The following is a 25,634-nucleotide window of genomic DNA, read 5'->3' on the forward strand; positions in this document are numbered from 1 at the left end:
TACAAGTGATGTCAACTGGTAAACTATTGAAAATCAGAAAACACTGGAAAGTTGTTTAACTTCTTTCAGTAATTCACACTGATGATCTGACAAATAATAGAATACATTATATATATTCCTTGTAGAGTTAGAATTACTATGAAAATCCTGTTATATTCTTTCGAACCTTAGCCTCTAGGTGCCAAATTGGTCCATGGATGGCAAGGTATAAACACTATTTAAATTTTTTATTCCTTTTTGGAAACATCTTAAAAATATTCTATCGATTTCTAAGGCTATCTAAATGCTTATTAGACTATTTTCTTAGTTTAGATGATTTCTTTCTCATAGAGACTATTGTTAGCTCTATTTTTACGACGCTATGCTATCGTTAAACTGTCAATGTGAATTTGTTGTTGAACCAATTTATTCACGTTTGGTTCATTTGATAATCAGTGCTATGTTGCACACGAAACAACAAATCGAAATTTGATGGTCTGTTTATTAGTTTATTATGTTGGATAGATCGTTTCTAGGTTACTTTGTTTCTTTAATGGTTCTTAGCCATATCCATACCTTTAAAAGTTTTTACAAAACCTTTGTATGATTTATTTATAAAAAATTCTACTTATGCATCAGTTTTAGTATCTATAAGCTTAAACACAAGTAAAACAAGGCCTTTATATAAGATGTGGAATAAGCTTGAGTTCAATCAATTACTTAGAATCTACTAAATCACAGTAATAATAGTTTGAGTTTGTCTTCATTACCCTTTTGATTGACTTTTGTGATCAAGTTTCTTCGGAAACTATAAGATGTTTTAATTAATTTGAGGTGTCTTGATTTCAGTTGAGATCTTGCTGGAAACCAGAAAGCACTAAACAAATATTTCACCATAGTATGACACTCCTTAAGGGTGTGGATCCACATCTTCCCTCTAATAATCAAACTCTGGTCATTCTTGACTTGTGGCAAGTGCCTAACACTTTAATATCAAAACATTAAGTTTGATTTATGAGCTTATTTGAATCTCATAGTAAGATAAGCTGTCCAGTCTTCTTTGGTTTTCAGTTTGTTATCCTTATGATGACAATTCATAACGGAAACTATTTTCATAAAACAATAAGTTATTGTAATCACTGAGTACATTGTACTGCAAAATCTTATCTTCGACTTTTCTAATTCAACCATTTAAATTGTAACGGATCACATGTTCCTATGTTCTATAGTAATACTCGTTTATTATTGCCTTTATTCAATATTACATTTTTGGTACAATATAGAATTCTCATCACAAAGTATTTCAAAAAAGTATTCCTTATTTCTTAATCGAGTCTTGTGATAAATAATGAGTGATTGCCAGTTAGAAGTTAACAGTCCAGTCAATCGACATCTGATTCATGTATATATTCTTTTTTATACATATTGCCAGGAACCACAGTGTCTCTGATTGAGCTCTTTTTTAACTTGTACAACGAAATGTCGTTAACTTTTCACAAACGTACCTGATGAATAGGTTATGCAACCGATAGACATAATGATGTGTTAAAACAAACAAGAAAACAGATAACTTATTCAAATATCCAAATGGTAGGAACAGGTAGCCCAGATATTCAAACAGGCTGCCTTCAATAACATAATACTAGATGTTCATTTATATATTTCTTTATAAAAACAAGCTAATTCAACCATAAACATTTTGTTTTAAGGATTTATAATAAGTGGGGAAAAATTCTTCAGTATTCAATTATAATGATTGGTTAACCAATCAAAATCAACTACATGGAGTATATATACACATACATACATACGTGTTTATAAGATAATAATTAACAATACGTTTCAGTATTCTCACAATATTCAAAGATTTCTGAAGTATTCATCGTAGAAATATAGTCGTTTTTCTAAAGAAAAGTACAAGTAATTCACCATTTACCAGTAAGTTATATTAATAACATTGAATTAATACATTTTTATCAGAAGGGGATTTTGTAGATATTATAGTAATTTCATTAGGTAATATCATGAATCAGTGGTCTAGAGGTTAAGCGTTTGCTCATGAGACCGATAAGTCATGGGTTCAAATCCCTCGAGGCGGGATCGTGAATGTGCGCTACTGAGTACTCTCAAAATAGGACGAAACAGCCGTCCAGTGTTTCCAGATTTTTCATGGTGATGGTCTAGTTTCAAATGACTCATGATTTCAAGTAATGAAACAACACATTTTTGTTTAATAAGTTTTATAAAAAAAGATTATGATACTTAACTTTATACTGTAAAATTATTCTTTTTAAGGTTCCATTTTTTAATGTTTATGACAAACTTATACCCATTGGAAGATTTCTCTATGGTAAATATGAACGAAAAATCTTAAATAACCAATCGAGATGTATTTGTTATTCTGTTTTATTCTATTGTATATAACCATCTAAATATCTACTTAAACATCGTGAAGTATAAATCCCAATGATTAGACTATGTTGATAATTGTGAGATTGTTAACTGAAATTACTTTTGCCAGATTAATAGTAATACATTAGTTTCCCTGAAAAAACACTAAAGTATTCTTGCTTAAGAAATAGTTCAATTTGTAATTTTGATTAAATTTCTATATTAAAAACACGAAGTTCAATGAAGGGATCTCTTTTCAACGAATTTTGTTAAAGTACTAATTCCATGAGGAAATATGAACAAGGAATAACCAAGATGATATAATAGAAAGATTATAATACTAGATTACGTAATACAAATAATAACAATAGATTTAGTGAATATAATATGATGATTAAAATGAATAGAAGTAGTTTTGACAGCAAATCTAGTTGTTCCATCCCAGAGAAAAACCTCTTTATAAGTCTGGAATTTAAACGGGATTGAACATCTAACGTAATCAAAAATTATCTAACGACAGCGATCAAAGGAACACTTAATGCGGCAAAACTGTGAATAACCTTCACTAGTAGGAACTTATTTTCTGTATCCATAAAAGATAAGCTTCCGCATCTGCTTGCCTCCATGTGCATCTGCCAGTCCACCTGCTCTTGTGGAGCAAGTTACATTGGCCATAGCCAGCGCTCGCTTCCAACTCGGATACAAGAATATGTTCTAGTTTAGTTCTACAAAGATGAAAGTTAAGCAGTTAGAAATTCTATATTTGAACAGCTAATCGACTGTAATCATTCTACGGATCCACGGTTTGATTTTAAGGTTGTTTATATGATTCGTTTAAATCTACCTAGATTTCTTGGTAGCCAACTCTTAAAAAAAGCTGAACCTCTTATCATCCATAAGCTCAAACCAGAACTATGCGTACAAAAGAAGTACGTCTTATCGTTATCGTTACCTTGGCCTTAATTATTATCATTATTATTATTGCATTCCCCTTTACTTATGTTTTATACTCTCATTATTTTATTCATGAATGCTTATCATATCACCTTATTTATTTTTACATCTCTATGACGTTTAATGACCTTTAATTATTATAACTAAAACATTTTAGTCATATCATTACATTCACTAGATCTATTGTTATTATTCTTATTATGTAATCCAGTATTATAATCTTTCTCTTATATCATCTTGGTTATTCCTTGTTCATATTTCTTCATGGAATTAGTACTTTAACAAAATTCGTTGAAAAGAGATCCCTTCACTGAACTTGCTGTTTTGAATTTTTAATGTTTAACTGAGACTTATCTGTAAATTTTTATTTCATTAAAATATCAGAGTTTTCACAAATAAATCAATTTGATAATTGAATTCATCAGTCGATTAAAATTAGACTATTATGGAAAACTTGAAAGTACTAGACGGATGTTTCGTCTTAGTGTAAGACTCTTCAACAATGTACATCCACGATCCTGCCAATAGATTCCTTTGAATGAAAATATGAAAATTTGTAGGCTGATTACAAGAACGATTCATTTGTGTTTTACTCAGAATTGTTTGTCATACACTTGAAGCATAATTTGATGTCAGATGGTTATATATAATAGGCAGGTAACTTTGAACCTTAGTTTCGATATAGTTGATTCTTGTTAGCAAAGATTTTCTGTAATCTTGATGGAACTGATAATTCTAGTGTTACAATGTATCATGGAGTGATTACTATTGAACCATTCAGTTCCCGTAAAATCTGTAATTAGACTATAGAATGATTATTTTACATGTGTTAGAACCTTTACAGAATACCGAATGGTTTAAAGCTAATTCGTTTATAACTTAAGCGTATATCAATATTTCATAAGGCGTAGAAAAAAGAAAACAATAGTACGAAAAAATTATATCACTATGTATATCTAAAAGAGACTAATTCAATGACAACTCATTGAACTAACCAATTTACTGGATGTTTCCTATTAGACATTGTTTATTTTATCAATATTTATCAATTGTGTAGAAAGAAAGATCTAAAATAAGAATGAAACTATCACATGATTTCACTTGGTGTTGTTTACTTGTATCTTCCCATTGTAGTTTAGAACTGCAATGGATTAGTCTCTTATTGGCGTATATATGCATAGTGTGTGTATGTCTTGATATTGCCTTAATTCACAAGCCTTATAAGCAAAGATGAATAGTATCTAGTAGTGGAATCCAGTTTGACACGTGTTTCGTCTTATTCGGAACTTGTCAGGAGGAAATATGCATCGCGGATTCCACTTCTAGTCATTATCTATCTTTCATTAAAGGATACTAATTTGGAAATAAACAATTACAGAATAGAATTATTTAATTCAATGTTAGTTGAATGTATATTACAATAATCAAACAAAAATACAACTCTTTTCTCTCTTTTTACTTTAAACTAATCACTATAACTTCATTGAATCATATGTAATTCATTATTCTAATTATGGTTGAATAAATAAATGTATTATAATTCAATGATTTATATCAGTCATTATACTGTGTATATATTCAATGTTAATATTACTTACTTACTTGCTTACTTACTCCTGTTACTCTTTCAAGTTGTTATTCATCATATTTATATCTGAATAAGTAACATTGATGAGCTTTATTATTGGGGGAAAAAAAAGAAACATTCTTGAATATTTTATATTATTGATCAAATGTAATATGTTTGTTCATAGGGAAATCATGCATGTTAATTAGTGAATAAATAAATATATATAGATACTATGCAAATAACTGACAGGTATTTGGAAGTAAACAATGTTTTTATTTTATGATGTAATGAAATACAAATATGTAAATAATGATCTTGATGAAAGGTTGGTAAAGATTTGTAAATTAATGAGATGATTTTGATTTGATCAGATCAGTTCTATTGTCTTTATGGATAAGACTGTCTAAAACAAAATAAAAAAAAACAACAAATTGTACAAACTAGTAACTATTTGGACTTAGTAGCTAAGTAGATAACGTGTTGATGTTTAAAGTGAAAAGTTATGGGCTCGAGTTGTGGAGTGAACATCAACTCTAGGATATAGGTACATCCAATTGACGAATTCCAAATAGGATGAAATATGTGTCCTGGATTCCACTGCTAATCACCATCCATCTTTGTTTACAAATTAAGATTATTCATAATTATGAAAATTAGGAATTGTGGAGATTGTAATAATTTAATATTTGAATTCACGAGTCGATTTAAGCTAGTCCTTTGGTAACATTTACACATGTAACTAAGGGACTTCGACTAGCACTAACATACTATACCATAAAGTGAAATGGTGAATAGTCGTTCTTCAAGAAAAGTGAAAGTAACACAGTCAGATATTTCATATTTTCCATTAGGATTCGACATTAATTCCTTAAAGTTCGACTTTACTATAGGATAATCGGAATAGCATATATAAGCGAACAATTTTGTTTCCAACTAAGTCCTTATAAGATTTTAATCGAAAACATTATTCACTTACATCTATTGCTCTAATTCACAAAAATGTAAATTTTCAGTATAAGGAAATCGACTTTGAAAATAATGTTTTAAGATAGTAGGGTGAGATTGTAATTTATGGACGACCTTTGAGCAAAACTAGACTGACGGTGAGAGTGTCTACTCACTTACTAGGATCAAATGAGGGTTATAAAGCAGTCTGAAGAATAACGATTATGATTTACAGTCGATAGTTAAGGTTAGGAATTAGATTTCGGGTTTTCATCACGAACTGACATCAGCTATTATGCTAAAACTCTATTTATCCAAATGGATTTGTGAATTTCCCGCGAAAATCTGAGACCTGTTATCTTATACGTGATTGGTTCATCCATAAATTATAGTCTCGCTGATATTAGATATTTTCTATATATATATATATATATATATCCTCAGATATTCTTACACGATAAACGTAACACATTATAATAAAATCATGAAACTAGTTTATAAGAATAACGAGAAATTTATTGGCATCTAGGCTTTGCAAATGCTTTAGTCCAATTAATAATAACTATTCTAAGAATGGTTTGAACTATTTCTTCTGGTTAGCGTTTTTTTAGCGAGTTAGTTTTCTAAGGAATGGGGTCGCTAACCCCATGCCTAGCCCTCCCCCTTCACCCGGACCTGAAACCGTCAGTAGCCCCAGAAGGGCTCCTGGCGGAGTTGTAAAAATCCTTACATATCTGGGCAGCATCATTGATGAACACAATGGATCTAATACAGATGTGTAGGCGCGGATCGGCTAAGCAGGTCAGCATATCTACAACTGAAGAACATCTGGAACTCAAAACAACTATCTGTCAACCAACACCAAAGTCAGAAGTTTCAATACGAATGTGAAGACTGTTCTACTGTATTGGACGGAAACTTGGAGAACTACGAATGCCATCATCCAGAAGATACAAGTGTTCAATAACAGTTGTCTACGCAAAATACTTCGGATCCGTTGGCCAGACATTATCAGTAACAATTTACTGTGGGAGAGAACAAACCAGATCACAGTGGAGGAAGAAATCAGGAAGAAGCACTGGAAGTGGATAGGACACACATTGAGGAAATCACCCAATCGCGCCACAAGACAAGCTCTCATTTGGAATCGTCAAGGCAAAAGAAGAAGAGGAAGACGAAAGAACCAAATGCAGAGAAACATGAGAAGAATGAACAACAATTGTATAGAACATGAAAGGAAGACCTAGGACAGAGTGGGTTGGAGAATGCTGGTCGACGGCCTATGCCCCATTGGGAGTAACAAGCGTAAGTAAGTAAGTAAGTAAGTAAGTAAGTAAGTAAGTAAGTAAGTAAGTAAGTAAGCAAGTAAGTAAGTAAGTAAGTAAGTAAGTAAGTTCCCCATACGATTATAAACATCTTAATGAGATGATAGAGAAGTTTTGTAGCTCAGATAGACGAGTTTTGTTCTCAGAGCCTTCACTGCTCTTTTATAGAATTTTATCAGCGCAAACTTTAGGTATTATGTGTTGATATTGTTCAGAAGAACGATCAAAGCTTTATGACTGAACCATCCAGCTTAGAGAACGAAACTCCTTCATAAGTATCAACTCTCATGAGACTGAAGTCCAAGGATAATAACTATCTTCAAATTGATCTACCCTCTCCGAACCATGTAATCAAACAATAAGTAAGTAATTCTAAGAATGAAAAATATCTAAAATTAGCCATTAAATTTATATCTTAAATAAACAATGGTAATAAACTTTGATTATTGTCTGCTATAATTTACAATCATTTAATAAAATGGTTATAAAATATTGTTACGATGTGAATTTTTTTAAAATTTATGTATCAAATCACTTAAAGTTTGATCTGAATGCAAAACAAACAAACAAACAAAACTAATGAACAGTTGGTTACTTCAACTATTACATAACAATATTTAACGAATCATAAATGATTCCTATACACAAAAAGCCAACCACCCATCCACCCACCCTTCTCTTTCGTAAACTATTGAATATTTATTACATAAATCTGTCTCATTTGGTGATTTATAATTTCATTCATTAATTCTGTCTATTTTACCTGGTTATTACTATAGAAAAGAAAAGTTCACTTTTTTTCTTCTTCACAGGTAGTTTATGAAGTTAATTTATGTTGATGAAGATTTTTTGTTGAACAAAGTTTTTTTGAGTAATTTTTTTTAAAAAAGAAAATCTATTTTCCATGTGTCTCCTTATTTCCTTCTCCCTCCCTGCCTCCCTCTCTCCACCACCCCAAAAAAACACACAAATAATTACTACTATAAGAAGATGAATTATTTTGCTGTCGTTAGTAACTAACTTGGTTTTGAATTTATTAAAGCTACCTTTATCATTAATTGTCCTTCAATTTATGAGTTCAATTTATTGTTTAGCGAAAAACAACAACATTAACAACAACGAATAATTGACAGTTGATTAGTGGTCGTACTTATACTAAACTTTTTGTTCTCTTAATTAAATATGCATAATTACTTTACTGATTGTCTTCTTTCTTGAAGAAAATGTAAATTGTCATATGCTTATTTATGACTATCATTATAATAAGAGCATTAATTAGGAAGAATGTTGTATTTGTGAAAATCTCAGTGGATGAATTTGAAGTATATCCAACGTTTTGTCTGGTAGTATGACCTATTCTTCCTCTTTAATGTTTCACATCAACACGGTGCCTAAATACTGTGAAACTATTCGATCAAATTCAGACGAAAGTTTTAATTTATTATTCTATAATAAGGGCAGTTGATAGCATGTTAAATGGGTTTTAAACAAAAAAATATGAAGATGAATTTTATGATCCCACTTAGGGTAATAGACAACTGTTACGTCATAACCTGACACTCGTTAAATGCCAATATGAAATCGAACTCATGAATATAATGGCTTAAAGGACGCCCAGCACATTGTTATTCAGTAGTTATATAAATATTATTGTAATATACCTGGTAAACCATTCATATCATTTCAATAGCACTTCAAAAAGATCTACCTCCATGGTACCGCAATTGCTCATAATTATTACTAGAACACGTTAGGTTTATGTTTGTCCTGAACGTAAATATAACAACTCCTCATTGTGTTACCGGCTGATCCTAGTCCGTATATATACCTTTAAATCATAATGCATCTCATGTTGAAATAACTTCAATAAGTTTATAGCTTCTTAAACACATCAAATACATTTCTGTCTGTGATGATATACATCTCATAGGCTATAAGATTTAAATATTATGCTTTCGTTTAAATTACAATTTTGATGTATTCTTTCAATGAAATGTAAAATAATTTAGGATCGATTTCCTTCTGAGTTATCTCTACAATATTTTTATGAATAAAATGTTGTTGCGTAAAGGAGAAGATTGTTCAACTACTTTATGAGTTCTTTAACACCTGTATAAGTGGATGTAATTGAAACAAAACTACTTTGTGTATGTTTTGAATTAAGGTAAATTCTGATTACAACTATTGATATGATTGTTTACGACTTGCCTCTTCCTTGATAGTAAATAAAGTGTGTATGTAGGTTTTACAGTTATTATTGTTCACCTAATATTTCGGGTGATTAATTTTATAAGGAGAGATTTAAATATATAAGACTTGCTTTGAAGTACATGGTTTTTTTTTGAACTGTTTTACTGATGGAATCGTTTGTGAATCGTGCTGAGGACCTTCATGTTAAAACAAGAAAGCTATCTAGTGTTCTCTGATTTTTAATGGTTGTTCAACTAAAGCCAGTCAATGGTATAAACTGTCTTTAAAATGAAATGATTATTTTGGAATTATATAATACTGAATTAAACATTTCAATAATAAGGTCAGAACAAAATTTACAGTATAACATGAATTCCTAATCCACATCAAGTTTCCTCATCAACTCCAAACAAACTAAAGTTACGAATAGTCATTTGACTAGGAACAAAGTTCTGACATGCTTTAGTTAAAGAAGTTACAATTGATGTTTGAAATGAAACGGGAAATATAGAACAGAGATAAGACACAGTATGACATTAACCTTAATAGTTGAGACTGACGAACATTAAAATGTTGAAAATGAGTAACAAAGTCATATTACTGTTTCGAATTTGTCAAAATTCCTAAAATATATTGAATTCATCTTGACTATATCCTCATGTAATACATTTAGACTATTTGGAACATTTACAAAAGTTACCAAGACTTGACAATTAAGTAAATTAGAGTGGGATTTTATGGGTAGTATGGTGATTTAAAATTGAATTCATGAATGAATTGAAGTTAGACCACCATGAAAAACCTGAAAGCGCTGAACGGCCATTACGTCCTAGTATGAAACATCCATGATCCCGCCTTGCGATGTAACAGCGGTCCAATACTTCCAGGTTTTCCATGCTGATCTAGCTTCAATTGACTTATGAATTCAACTCATAAATTAATTAAATATCTTGTAAATAAGCCATAAATTACTGACATATTTTAAAATATGACAAACCTTGTAACTAAGTATAAGTAGATTAAATTGTTTCTAAAACATTATTATCCAAATTAAAATAGGAAGAATTCACTTTGTGTTGTTTTACTTGTATCTTCCCACTGTTATTTAGGACTGCAATTGATCAGTCTCATGTTGGCATATGTGCATCCTATGCGGATTGCCTTGATATAGCCTTAATTTAAAAGCTTTTTAAGTAAAGATGGCTAGTGGCTGGTAGTGGAATCCAGTACCCGCGTTTCGTCCTATTTGGAACTCAGTAGCTAAGTGGATAATGTGATGGCATTTGAAGCAAACGGTATTGACTTCGAGTCCTGGAGTGAACATCAACTCTGAGATGCAGGTACATCCAGCTGACGAGTCCCAAATAGGACGAAACGCGTGTCAAACTAGATTCCAATGCTAGCCACTATTTATCTTTGCTCAAAATAGGTAGGGTTTTAAATCTGATGAAACTATTTAATCATTAAGCTACCACTTCAAAGAAGATAAGAAATAACTGAAGTCGAATGATAATAATAGGTATATGAGGAATAATTTATATTCCCTTCGTTAATTACCGAGGTTATTGGGTTACGTGTATATATACATATATGTCATCATACACAGAGTTTTTTATATCATAAAATGGGTATTTTGTTTGCAACACGAAAAGCAAAGGGAATCATATTAATGATAATAATAATAATAGTAATAATGATAATAACAATAATGAACATCATGAAAGTTCACAAGGCTTTATGTATTTGGGATTTTTATGAATTAAGTAATGATTCTTATATACAACTATTAAAGTTCATCTTATTTTATAATAAAATTCATTCATTATAATTTATTGAAATAAATAATTCTCCGGTTAGCGTTTTTTTAGCGAGTTAGTTTTCTACGGGATGGGGTCGCTAACTCCATAACCAACCTTCCCCCTTTATCCGGGCTTAGGACCGTCTCTAGCCCCAGAGGGATTCTAGGCAGAGTTGAAATAAATAATAATTAACTTTTTCATTATCAGAGAAGGGGGTTTTGTTGATATTATAGTAATTTTAATAGTTGAGTTGATGAGTCAATTGAAGTTAGATGACTATGGATTGGTTTTAGTTAGATATTAACATCGTTGGATGTCAGCTTAGTGGTTTAAAGGTTAAGCGTTCGCGTGCGAGATTGATAGGTCATAAGTTCGAATTTCGTGGGGTGGGATCATGGATGTGTAGCGCTGAGGAGTCCCATACTAGGACGAGACGGTCGTCCAGGTTTTTCATGGTAATCTAGCTTTAAATGACTCGTGAACTTAACTACTAAGTTTATTTTATTTTATTTCAGTAATAAGCTTTCATCTACATTCTATACATTCAGAAAAAAAGTTAATACTGTGATGTAAGGATCATGATTGGTATAACTTAGTATCATGATGTTTGTACTAATTGATGACTAATAAGTGGTCATTATCTTATTCTCTAATCTTTAGTACTAGTCAAATTTTATCAATCCAACACAGATTTAATGACTAATTCGAGTATTCTGAATTCATCTGAATCACTACAAAAATCGGTTTTCAGGTTTTGTAGATTATTTCATCAAAACAGACAAGAAATCGTTTATAAACACGATTAGTATGCATAAAATTCATGATGTAACCAGTAACCATATTTACGCTGATTTATTATTTACATACAGTTTCCTTTCTTTGTTCAAATTTGAGATGACACTTAAGTCAGTGAGTTTAAAAACCAGTTAATTATGACAATCCAAATATTGAGTGTAAAGTTGATTAGTCTATGTACAGTCAATTTTCATACAACTAGTAGGGATAATTGGTAACCCGATCACATAAGTACACACCATGAAGGGAGGATCAGTAAATAATCGACTTAAGATCAATGAATATCAAACAATCATTTTGTTCTTAATATTAATTGTGATATCTATTTCTAGTAATACAATGTTTTTGGTGGGAAACTGTTCAACTTATAAATTACATAGCTAACTTACTTTAGTCATTTTATCCTTAAATCTAGAAAACACTCAACGATAATGTTCTCTAGCATAGAACTGAATTCAGAAACAGGAATAAATATAAACTTAATGATCTAAACTGTAAGTTCTAACACAAATCCTGAAGGTTCTGGGTTTGACCTCCGATGTAGTAGTGATTGTATATTGCCGAGAATTATTAAAATACAACAAAACATCTGATCAGTGCTTCCCAGATTTTAACGACTATCTAACTAAAATTAATTCAGGATGTAAATTTAGAAGTAACGTTTACTTAAAAGTATTTGTAATAAAAGTAGGTGAGACTATAATTTATGGACGACCTTTGAGCAACACTAGACTAACCTTGAGAGGGTCCAGTTAATAACTAGAACCAAATGAAGATTATAAACCTGTGTGAGGAATTATAATTACGGCTGATGGTCAAGGTTAAGAATTATATTTAAGGTTTTCATCACGAACTGACATCAGCTATAATGCCAAACCTCTATTTATCCAAATGGATAAATGAATTTCGCACCGAAATCCCAGACCTGCTATCTAATACCTGATTGGTTCGTCTATAAGTTATTGTCTAACCTAAAAGTACTTTCCCCTGTAACAGGATATATTTACTTAATTTTATAAACAATCCATCTTCCAGTATTTTTTTATAATGATTATTACAAATTTATGATAATAATAATCACCTTACTCAAAATATGTATATGTATAGCAAAGATTTCTTGAATAGAAGCATTTCGCTTGTGAATATCTAAAACAAAGGAAATGTGTGTTAAGCGTCTTCAAACAAATATCAGCTATCACTCAAATTAATCTGTGACTGTTTACGTTCAGTTTTGTTTCCTTAACATCCTTTTACATACTTAACCTATAAATCCTATGATAGTAGCCTCTGTCATCATCGAATTTCAGAGAAAGAAAATATAAGAACTACTAAAGTAGTATAAGCAAAGATGGATAGTGGCTAGCAGTGGAATCCAATTTGACGCGCGTTTCTTCCTATTTGAGAGTCGTCAGCTGGATGTACCTGCATCCCAGAGCTGATATTCACTCTGGGACTCGAACCCAGTGCCGTTCTCTCCAAACGCCATCACGTTATCCACTTAGCAACTGAGTCCTGATAGCCACTTGCTTGTGCAATTAGGTGAAGTTTAATTCACTTGGTATTATTTTACTTGAATCTTTCCACTGATGTTTAAGACTGCAATTGATCAGTCAGTCTCTTATTGGCATATGTGTATACTGTGCATATTGCATCGATATAGCATCCTGATTTCCACTGTTAACCACTATCCATTTTTGCTTATATCATTTCAGTTTATGCATTTGTCAAATTACTTAGTTTAATAGTTTCAAGTTAAGGTTTGATGAGTTAAATGTAATTAGTACTTTGTACCAGATAACAGAATACTAGTTACTATTTGAGAAGTATTTGATTTGAATAAAAGGAATGTTGGTTTTCTCTTTAATTGAGTTTGAACGGTTATACCCATTCAACTGTGTTAAACATTATCCCAAGTACATTTCCTTTCATCCTAACTGGTATTTATTACTGATTGATATAGCCAAAATTAAAAAGTTTTTCAAGATCTAACTATAAATCTATGATAAAATTCCACTAGTGGACATTTCACTAGTTTTATAATTCTCATATCACATAAATTCTTGGTATACATTTTCTTTTATCCCAATGTATAATCATTTTATTCAAATAACCATTTATCATTTGTCTAATAGGGAAGTTACACATAGGGATTCTAGAATATTCATCCAAAACATGATTGGATGGAATATCTTCAGCTCTTTCTGAGCTTCTTAACGCTTCCTCGTGTTCATCTATGGACCGTCCTCACAGTTATTTTAAAATATCCATGTGTTTTTTTAAATAGAAACTAATTAAATTAGACTTAAGCAACTATTTATTATTCAACCATTATAATCTAACTAAGTGTATGAACAATTAATTTGCATGACTGATTTCTAGTTAAACATATATATATACATATTATATAAACGATACAAAATGAAAATCCTTTATTGTCTTTAAAAGATTACAACATTACAACATAACGGATCAAAGAATAAATTTTCTTTTCCATCACCCCACCCCTACCCTCACTCCTAACCGCCCCCCCGTTAAAAAATCTAGTTAACGAAGTGTGAACTGCATTTTTACTATTATTTATTGGTTGAAATTGTTCAGTTGGAAACTTATTATTATTATCATTTGGCTTTTATGTCTATAGATACTAATCGGCACTTTATGTTTATATTCTTTATTTATTTATAAGAATACCTACTGTAATCTTTTTTCTTTTTTAATATTCAACTCGGTAATTACTATCAAGTAAAATCATTATAATAAAGCATACATACTTTGTAAACAACATTTACTTTGATTAAATTAAAAGAACTAATGATAGATATTGTTGTAACACTTGAATTAATTACAATTAGTGATATGGAGAAAAAGTAAAAATAAAACAATATGTATATTAGTAAAACTAGGAGAAAAATAGACTCGAAATATAAATTGTTCTATTTCATTAAATATCATTTAATGAAATAGAAATGAAATGAGCCATCGGCAAGAAAAAAACACATTAAATATTTCATTCCAAGATGGATAATGGTATCCAGTTTGACGCGCGTTTCGTCCTATTCGTGACTCGTCAACTGGATGTACTTGAATTTCAGAGTTGATGTACACTCTGAGACTTAAATTCAGTATTGTTCGCTTCAAACGCCACCAGGTTATCCACTTAGCTACTGAGTCGTGATAGCCACCTACTTGTGCAATGGAATGAAGTTTAAATTCACTTGGTATTGTCTGTTTGAATCTTCCTATTGGCTATATCGAGGCAATACGCACAGTATGCACATATGCTAATAAGAGACTGACTGATCAACTGCACCCCTAAACATTGATGGGAAGATTCATATAAGGTAATACCAAGTGAATTTCATAATAGTTGGTTTTTAAAAAAATGTTCAAATTATGTATTATATATGAAGAGATGTGAGATGTAAGTACCAGTTTGGATGTATTGTATAAGTGTGTAAGTTAGAACAATCTACTATCAATAATAATGTGTACTCAAATTACACTTTTTGTTTGACATACATACTAGTCTATTGAAACCTTTTTTTAGATAAGTAACTAAACATTTTGAGTATCAAATGGAAGTTTTTGTAATCGTTGAATATTTTCAGTAAAACTAGTAAGATGAAATCAATGAACAGATTCAGAAGTATACAAAGTAATTGTCTATATTAAAAGAAAGTGAATACAACTTGATGATAATAGCGTCTCTATGACAGGTATGATAAATAAATGGGTTTAAATTTAGCCATTTCAAAAATCTACAAAATATCCTGAAGTATTCTTAATCATTTCATGGTTCAATCAACAATCTTCTTGAATACTTAAGAGAACATTTTAAATGTACTTTATGGGATCAAGTCTCTAAACAGAAACCAGAAAGGAAGATAACGATTTTTAATATACATCTGCTATAGTCTATTCAGTTATTCGTTATTTATTTCACTAGTAAATATTCGCCTAACCCTTAAGGAAAGTTAGTAAATCAGATTTTTATTCTCTTTCAAAGGAATAAAACGTTGATATATTAATCATTGTAGACAGTCATTACACTTTTCAAATCACAATCATAGAATGAGTTTATAAAAACTTAGTCAGTTATAAAATATATCCTTGTGTGCCAGGGTAATTTTACATTGGTTTCCAAGAGAACCAGACACCATTCAGACTTTCACGTGACAACCCAAACAGTACAGCTCAATCCAGTTTAACAGGAGAGCCAGACATCACCCAGGTGTAAATTTTGTAGCTCAAATGATACGTCTCAATCCCGTTTCCAAAAAAAACCAGACACCACCTAGGCTTAAATTTTATAACCTGAGCAGTGCGGCTCGATCCCGCTTCACAGGGGAACCAGTCACCGTATAAACATCAACGCTACAATCTGAATAGTACATCTCAATCCTTTGGCGCAACCTCACAGGTAGCAAGAACTTTGGTGGACCATTCGCACTATTCATATACACATTCACATCACATGTATAGTTATTCCGATCAATGATCGCATGAATCAATTATGCACAGAACGAACGGGCCAAAGTTGTTCTGTTCCACTTACACGATAGTCAAACTCAATAATGTCAGCCTTAAAATATCCCACTGACAATGGCCCTTGAGAACATTGAAAAGCAACTACCATTATGAATGAAATCGGTTAACAAGCAAACCAATTTTGTGCATGGACAGTCATCAAAACTTGCCAAAGTAATGCCGAACCATCCACAATATCAATGGCTAACCTCTAGTCGTATATGAGACCTTCAGTTCTACATAGCAATATAAACTTAACAGGTTTTATAGAATAAAATACAATATCAATAGCTTTTAAGTTTTAAACAAAGAGAAAAAAGAAGTTATAGTCAGAGAAGAGGTTTGTGGAGATTGTAGTAATTTATGATTGAATTCACGAGACAATTGAAGCTAGACTACCATGGCAAATCTGGAAGGACTGAACGACCATTTCGTGCTAGTATGGGACTCCTCAGCAGTGCGCATCCACGATCCCGCCTGGAGAGATTCGAACCCAGGAGCTATCAGTTCAGGGTTAAAAGAAATTGTTCGAACAAATTAATTTAAATAACAAAAGAGACCTGTGGTATCAATGAAGAAGAATAAAAAAACGTATAGTGAATAATAGTCTCGGCGAGACTATAGTTTATGGACGAACCAATCACGTTTAAGATAACAGATTTTGGACTTCGTCGCGAAATTCATTCATTTATTTGGCTTGATAGACTTTTGACATTATAGCCGATATCGGTTCATGATGAAAACCATAAATCTAATCCCTAACCCTAATCATCAAGTGTGAATCATAATCCTTATCCTTCAGATTGCTTTATGACCCTCATTTAGTCCTGTTTATTGGATGGACACCATAGCCACTTGTTTTTTGACAGTTTCACTTAATGTAATTTAATTTATATTCAATGTAAAGTATTCAAACAACACTTGCTCAATATATTTTCTTTCATTTTAGCAAGAACATCACAACTTAAAGACAAGATTAAGCATGTTCTACAAACGAATAAAAGACTATATACTTCTATGTATGCTTATTACCTTCTTAACTATTTCAATATCTAAAGCGAAATACTCTAAATGCAATATTGGAGCTTGCGAGTGAGTTGATTCATCGCCTATTTCTTGTTTAATCATTTGCTTATTTAAACACATAAGCATTGGTACAAAAAGGCACCAAATAGATATGCGCCACATAAAATCATTCGACTTGTGTGACAGATGGGATACTGCCCGTGTACCCAAACCGAAACAGGTCGTTTTCTTAGGGGGCTACACCCTAAGCCTTTGACCTAAGGGTTTGATCCACAAGACAGTAGAGCAATGTCAGGAGATGCAGTCCCATGGTATCCGGTAACCAAAGACTGGTTCATAGGCCATTTGTTCCATCAGGATCTTGGGGCCGGCCCATGTACACCATTGGTTTGGAGTCAGGGTTTTCCAACTCCCATAGGTAAACTCTCCGTATTCACCAATTCGGTTAAAATACCGAACATTCGGTCTCCGTCATCTCGATTTCGTAAACAACGCCCGTTGTGCGAGAAGGCGGTGAGGCGGACTTCTCTGTGAGTGGTTGTATGTACGTGGTCATTTGAGAGCATTTAGAGAGAGAGAGCTGACTACCTCCACTCTCATCTGTACCAGGGCATTTGGGGGCTAAGACAATTGAGCATGCGAGAATTCGAACTTGTTACCTTCCGACTCATTCCTTAAATTATTATAATAATTATTTTTGATTAAGGTCCCTGCATAATTGATTAATGTATTTTATAAAGATCATCTTCAATCTATTTTGACCATCAATTATATGTTTGAATCATTCTCTTCAAGATCACTCACTGTACACAATGATTGTGGTGAAGATTCAATACGTAAAAGTGCAACTTCATTTATGCTTCTTAAAAATAATCATTATGATATAGGTGAAACGAGTATCATTTAGGTGTTCTATATAATAAATAAGGCTCTTTGAATGATTGATATTCGTTTCGTATTATTACACTAAATCTGCATTTACATTACCTTGCTTGATCGCGCTACAAACGTTTGTGCAGTTCAATTTTAAGGATAGGTAAAGTCAAATGAAAAGTCATCAGAAGAAATGATTTCTTTCTAATATCGTTTTCTACACTAACAATCACCCAAGATCTAATTTAGGGCATTCACTTCTCAATAGGAACACGATATTATCGAAATAATGAGTCCAAATACAATGCTCTACGTTTTCAGATTCAATCCATTCGTTCGGTCATCATCCAAACTCACATTTACTCACTATTCATAAACATCATATACCAATATTTATGAATTCTAGTATACTATTTATGAGCTTGCTTTGAAACTAGTATGGCGAGTTACTGAAGATTAGTGTATTTAAGGTTTACTTAAAGGTTTACGAAGGCAAATCACTTTTTAATACTCATTGCTTAGATGAAATATATTGGTGAGACTACAATTTATGTACGACCTTTGAGCAACACTAGAGTAACCTTGAGAGGGTCCAGTTAATAACTAGAACCAAATGAAGATTATAAACCTGTATGAGGAATTATAATTATATTTAGGGTTTTCATCATGAACTAATATAAGCTATAATGCCAAAACTCAATTTAACCAAATGCATGAGTGAATTTCGCACCAAAATCTCAAACCTGTTATCTTATATGTGATTGGTTCGTCCATAAATAATAGTCTCGCAGTCATATTGTTCAATTTTTATTTACTTAACAGTAACCTGAAACCTTTTATAAATCAGTTTTGCAAGAAGTGGTTTACAATTGAAACAGCTCAGTGATGAGGAATTCGAACTTATAAGAAACATCATTTAGAACTTCGTTAAGAAATCCCTTACTGATCACTATCAATCAGCATGAAACCTTTATTCAGTTCTTCCCTCTAACTTCCTCCAGTAAACTGGCATTTCAGTCTTTTGATATATGATTCTGTAAATGAAATAAAAGAATATAACTATTACTAAACTTGAGTTTATAGTTTTATAGAAGTTTAAGGTTTTCGAGTAACCTCGTAATTTAGAGACCGACACCATAAAAAGCTTACGATGTTTCAATGTTTTAATTACAGAATGACATTGAAATCTTCAAGGTACATATAAAAATTGTTACAGTAATGTGAGTCTAAGGTATATATCACCATGCTAACTTAGGAATGATAATATTAATTACAAACTGCATATTTAATACATTTCCAGAGTATTATACAAGTAAATCTAACAAAATTACGTCCTTTATAATTAATATAATTCACTTGGTGTTGTTAACTTGAATCTCCCCATTGTTATTTAGAACTGCAATCGATCAATCTCTTATTGACATATGTGCATCCTGTGCGAATTGCCTCGATATTAGCATTAGAAGCAAAGACGGATACTGGCTAGTAGTAGAATCCAATTTGACGTGCGTTTCGTCCTATTTAAGACTCGTCAGCCTGATGTATCTGGATCTCAGAGTTGATGTTCACTCCGTGACTCGATCCCATTACCATTCGTTTCAAATGCCATCGCGTTATCCATTTGGCTACTGAGTCCTGATAGCCACTTTCTTGTGCAATGAGGTCAAAAGCTTTATAAACAAAGATGGACAATGGTTAGCAGTGGAACATAATTGTTCATATATCTATACATTTTTGAAATTATACTTATATTATTGTTACCATGGATAAAAAATGGATTCACATATAATGCATACTTTGTTTTATATTTTTAGACGATGTGTGTTAAGTGAACAAATTTCTATGAATGAATGTTGTTCCAATCCTTCAATTCATGATGTCTGTAATTTTTGTGATCAAAACTCTGAAACAGAAGTCGATATATCTGATTGTCTTTGTAAGTAACATTCTTTTGTATTTCTTTAATTCATACCTTTAGTTTAATCAGTTATTAACTGATAAATCAATATTCTATTCTGAATAACTTAGTGATTAAGGCATAAACTACAGTTTTTTTCTCGTGAAACAGGGTTTCCTGTAGAATAGCTCCAAACATTTAACATTTCAATATAATGTATATGATGTCAAACCACTTGTACTAGTATCCAGGTTGTAACTTGATTAACGGAATCCGGTAGGTACTTGACAACTAGACAAACATGACTTTAGTCACTATTCATGAATCAAGGAATTGTGCAAGTGTGGGTCTGAAAATAACAATTAATTCATCTTTAAATTAATTAAATAAAGAATCGTTTATAAATCATACTTCATTGAATGAAAACAATGATAATATATTGTATTATTTCAAACATTTATTACTATAGGCCACATCTACTTCGTGTTTCCATTTTAATGTGCTTATTAGTGAATTTGTCTATGTATAAATACAAGTTAATGATTTAAGATTGTATTACGTTACAGTCAATGGAAGTAATGTTGATTAATGTACGTAATTAACTTTTCGAACAATTACTTTAATCATAAACTCAATTACTGATATGTAGTTAAAGTAATACCTCAAATTGATGTCATTATTTAAACAATATCGTCTTTTATACTATCGAATATTAATTTTATTAATGATAATCATGAACTCGTTAGTTATTCACATCGAGAGGTAGTTTCCAGAGTTCCAGTCAGAATCCTTGACTGATCGACTTCAACCATGTCAGGTATGAGACAATTATTCATCTCTATCAATAGATGATTTCGTACTACCTCAGATTGATTGTATTTAGACACGTATACTATTGGATCCTAGCTCAGTGATCTAAAGGTTGAACTCTCGCCGTGAGATAGAAGTCCACTGGTTCGATTGTCAGTAGGATCGTTGATTTAAAAACCCAGCATACTAACAAATATTTAAATATAATAGTTATTTCTTTGGAGTCCATGATAGTTCACATAAAATCCATGACTTTTCAAAGTGTAGTCACTTATCTGCAGATATTCAGATTATCCTGATGTATTCATCCTAAAACCTTACTAAGTGTTTCAACTATTACAAAACTAATTGACAGTTAGGTCATCGGTTAGAGAATCTTCATAAGATTTTGAGAAAAAAATGGGATCACTCTTCACCAGTGACCAATTTTCATATTCTACCTGATGTACATACGTGGAAAATGAAGTATCCAATATGAAATGCAAAAATTAATCACAATTAGAAACATGAACCATACTGATATTGTTTAGTTCTCTGGTCTCTTGTTATTCTAGACAAAATCACCGTCGTTATATTCATTCATCATTAAGCTGTTTAGTTATTCCTTGAACCTTGAAAAATGTAGTTCTGTCGTCATTGTCTGTGATTGGTTGTTCTCGTGGACTTCAATTATTTTCATATTTCTTTATTCAAGTTAAAGTTCTTGTTTGATTGAATTCCATTCAGTTTGTTGATTGACCTTTTAAGAAAATGTGTGATAGACAAGGTATAATTCCGTATATTTGTCGATTGATCTGATTATTATGTTTCCAGAAATTCCCTGATATTCTTAAAATTTCCTCAACCCAGAATTGTAACTCTACCCGTCAAATTTACGTCTGTACTCGTCAGGATAAATGGATTTCAATGATAAAATACCGTGTGATTTTACTGATAGTTTGAGTTCATAACGCAAGTAAGGAATTTACTTCTACACTATGCTCTGATAACGTCTACAGAAACAATGAAAGCTCCTTTGTAAAAATTATCTTGCTCAAAGTGTCTAACAGTAACAGAAACATTAACCACAGCTTCGATACATCTCTAGCATAGGAAACCTGTCACAGGAATTCTGGTCAACACATCAGTCTGCCCACTGTGGTTCAGTAAACACAGCAGTATGATCAGTATAACATAGTGTAATATCACAACTAGCAATGTTCCCAGGTTTGTTATAGTGACTTCGAGGAAAAAACACAATTTTGGTTACTTTATGAAGATATATCATTAATTCTATGAGTTCGTGTTCACATAGACTATTTTTATTTAGTCACATTTAATTGGATATAAGTAATAAATTCATATGATCAGCTGAAAAGAAATGATTAAATTCTGTGAAATCTTTATGTTCACACTACTGAAAAGCCTCATAGTAGTGTAAAGATAAGAATGCATACTTCAAAACTATTCCTCGATACACTAAACATTGATGAGAAAATACCGTGAGATGAGAATAGTAACCTACTAAAATATAACAGTTTGAGTCGGTCAATTAAAATATTATCAAATTTTCAGATTATAGAGTATAACATCAGAAGAGATTTTGTGGATATTAGTAAATTTTTAATAGTTGAGATCATGAGTCAATTGAAGGTAGACTATTATAGAAAACCTGAAAGCACTCTACGGCTGTTTCATCCCATCATTGGACTCCTGAGCAGTGAGTATCCACGATCATGACTCACAAGATTCGAAATCAGGCTCAGTGGTCTAGTCATTAAGTACTCATGTGCAAGATTGATAGATCCTGGGTTCAAATCCCGCGAGTTGGGATCGTGGATACTCACTGCTGAAGAGTCCTGCAATAAGACGAAACGGTCATCCAGTGTTTACAGGTTTTCCACAATGATCGTCTAGCTTTAATTGACTCATAATCTCAACTATTAAAACTATAGAGTCTAAGTTATTATGATATAAAAAGGAAAAAAATAATAACAGATTGTATAAAAGACTTTAATGATGTTACATTCTGTAAGCTGGATAATCTAATCAATTTAACGCTCATTATGGTTGTTGGTAAACATTTATATTTAATAATGAACGTATTTGTTATTGAATGTTTATTACTTTGTCTAGTTAGATTACTATAACATTACAGATTCAAAATAATTACGTAATTGAATAATTGACAAACAAAAAACAAACAAACTAAATAATGAAATAAAACTGTCTATTTCCATTAATTAAATATAAGAGATAACGCCTTACCGATAAAGAGGCGTTAAAAACTATCATGCATATTATACTACTACTACTACTTGTTATTATTATTATTATGCATATTCGTGATGTATGATTGATGTTAGATAAATCAAAAGAAAAAGAAAAGGTGAACAATACGTTTGAAGTTATTCCGCCAAATAGTTTTCTTTTTCTGTGTAATGAAGATATAAGACATTAATGAAATCTATACAGTCAACGAATATATTCGCAAAAACAATCCGACTATCTATGAAAAAAAGACAAACGTAGTTTATCAGTTCGAAACCGACTCTTTATCCTATTATGTTTATTTAATGAATTTATAATGATCAATTATACTTATCTATTATGATTAAAATTAAAGAATTGATGAGATGATTCAATGAGATTGAAAATAGCAGTTCTTAGATTTTGCCATGAAATTCATTCATCCATTTAGCTGTATAGACTTTTTTTGATGAAAACCTTAATCTAATTCCTAATCTTAATAATCAACTGTGAATTATAATTCAAATTTCTCACATTGTTTTATAACCGTGATTTAGCCCTAGTTATTAGGTGGAGACTCTCAAGTTCACTTTAATGTCACTCAAAGGTCATCTATAAATTATAGTCTTACCAATTATTCTTATTTAAGGCTATTATTAAAAAACAATTATAATTATTACTTTTAATTGAGATTATGAACCGACTGATGTTAGACCACCATTGAAAACCTGGAAGCACCGGGTGATCATTTCGTCCTATTTTGAAACTCCTCAGCAGTGTCTCCCTCAGTACAATGGAAGATGGTCGCGCAACTTCGTGGATTGGTTGCGGTTAGACATTAACACCATTGGATGCCGGCTCAGTGGTCCAGTAAGTTAAGCGTTCGCGCGCGAGACCAAAGGCCCTGGGTTCGAATCCCGCGAGCAGGATCGTGGATGCGCACTGTTGAGGAGTCCCACAATAGGGCGAAACGGCCATCCACTGCTTCCAGGTTTTCAATGGTGATCTAACATCAATCGGTTCATGATCTCAATTAAAAACTTATCAATCTCCACAACCCCTAAACTGATATTATTTTTTCCTTTTTTTATTTTAATATTTACAAATTTCAGCGACCTATTTTCGAATTATGTTAAAAAGACGAGGAATGATTGGCAAACGTCGAGGTTTTATGGGTTAATTTCAATGAAGTCATATAAAGAATAGAAAGAAGTACTTTTAAAGAGAGAAAAAGTTCTATATTATTAAACAGTATATATACATAATACATGTAATTCATTTTATCATCTTTTATCAATTAAAAATTAGTTACAAAATGAAACATTTCAAATGTAAAAAAGAATAAAGTTTTTGAATAAAACGTCTATTCATTCTAAATAAATATAAAAAAAAATAAATAAACATGATGGGTTATTAAAAACGATTAGGAATTGATGAAATTTGAAAGACTATTCAAGAATAGAGATTAAGTGCTCGCATGCGAGATTGATAGGTCTTGGGTTCAAATATTACTGGGCGGAATGGAGGATGCGCACTGTTGAGGAGTCTTATAGTAGGATGGAAAAAGTCGTCCAGTTCTTCTAGATTTTGGATGGTAGTCTAGCTTCAATGGACTCATGAATTCAACTATTTAAATATAAAACAGTGGAGAAAACTATTGTGTAGTAAATTAGACTGATTCTCATTAACTAGGGAATGAATATTTCATTTGTATAATACATAGTTAGTATGGTAGGAAATTCTAGACAAGAACATATCGAATTTCTCATTAATCTTCAAATATTCATTTATATTCGTTGATAACATGGACTGATGGATTTGTTATTCCTAAATATACTTACTTACTTACGCCTGTTACTCCTCGTGAAGGAACATAGGCCGCTCACCAGCATTCGCCATCCAACTCTGTCCTGGGCTATTCCTAAATATGATAAACAAAAAATAATAATAATAAGCGTTTGCGCACGAGACCGGAGGTCTTGGGCCCGAATCCCGTGACTAGGATAGTGGATGTGCACTGCCGAGAAGTCCCACAATAGTACGAAACGGTCAGCCAGTATTCTCATGCTTTTAATGGTGATATACCATTAATCGGTTCATGATCCCAATCAAATACATAATAATCTTCACAACCCCATATTTTTGATCGACAATATCTTTGAAGATATCAAAATGACGATAGGAGAAAATTAAGCATATAAAATTTTATTCGTGAGTTAATCCATCAGTAAAACTATGAAAAAAGCATTGAAAATAGGAATATGTAGAAGGCTGAACCCGATAAATCAGAAATTAAATTATTCCAACAACAACTTATCGGTACA

General features: G+C 31.7%; 1 protein-coding gene across 1 annotated transcript; it reads left to right on the forward strand.

Annotated features, from left to right (window-relative positions):
• The first annotated feature begins 1,689 nt into the window (after positions 1-1,689).
• Positions 1,690-24,701, forward strand: MS3_00007089 (uncharacterized protein). The gene is made up of 4 exons (XM_012944420.3): positions 1,690-1,917; positions 17,425-17,567; positions 20,189-20,310; positions 24,423-24,701. The coding sequence occupies exons 2-4, from the start codon at positions 17,458-17,460 to the stop codon at positions 24,488-24,490; spliced, it is 300 nt and encodes a 99-aa protein (XP_012799874.1). The 5' UTR covers positions 1,690-1,917; positions 17,425-17,457; the 3' UTR covers positions 24,491-24,701.
• The last annotated feature ends 933 nt before the right edge of the window (positions 24,702-25,634 follow it).

The sequence above is a fragment of the Schistosoma haematobium genome, chromosome 1 (assembly GCF_000699445.3).
Source record: "Schistosoma haematobium chromosome 1, whole genome shotgun sequence".
Classification (NCBI taxonomy): domain Eukaryota; kingdom Metazoa; phylum Platyhelminthes; class Trematoda; order Strigeidida; family Schistosomatidae; genus Schistosoma; species Schistosoma haematobium.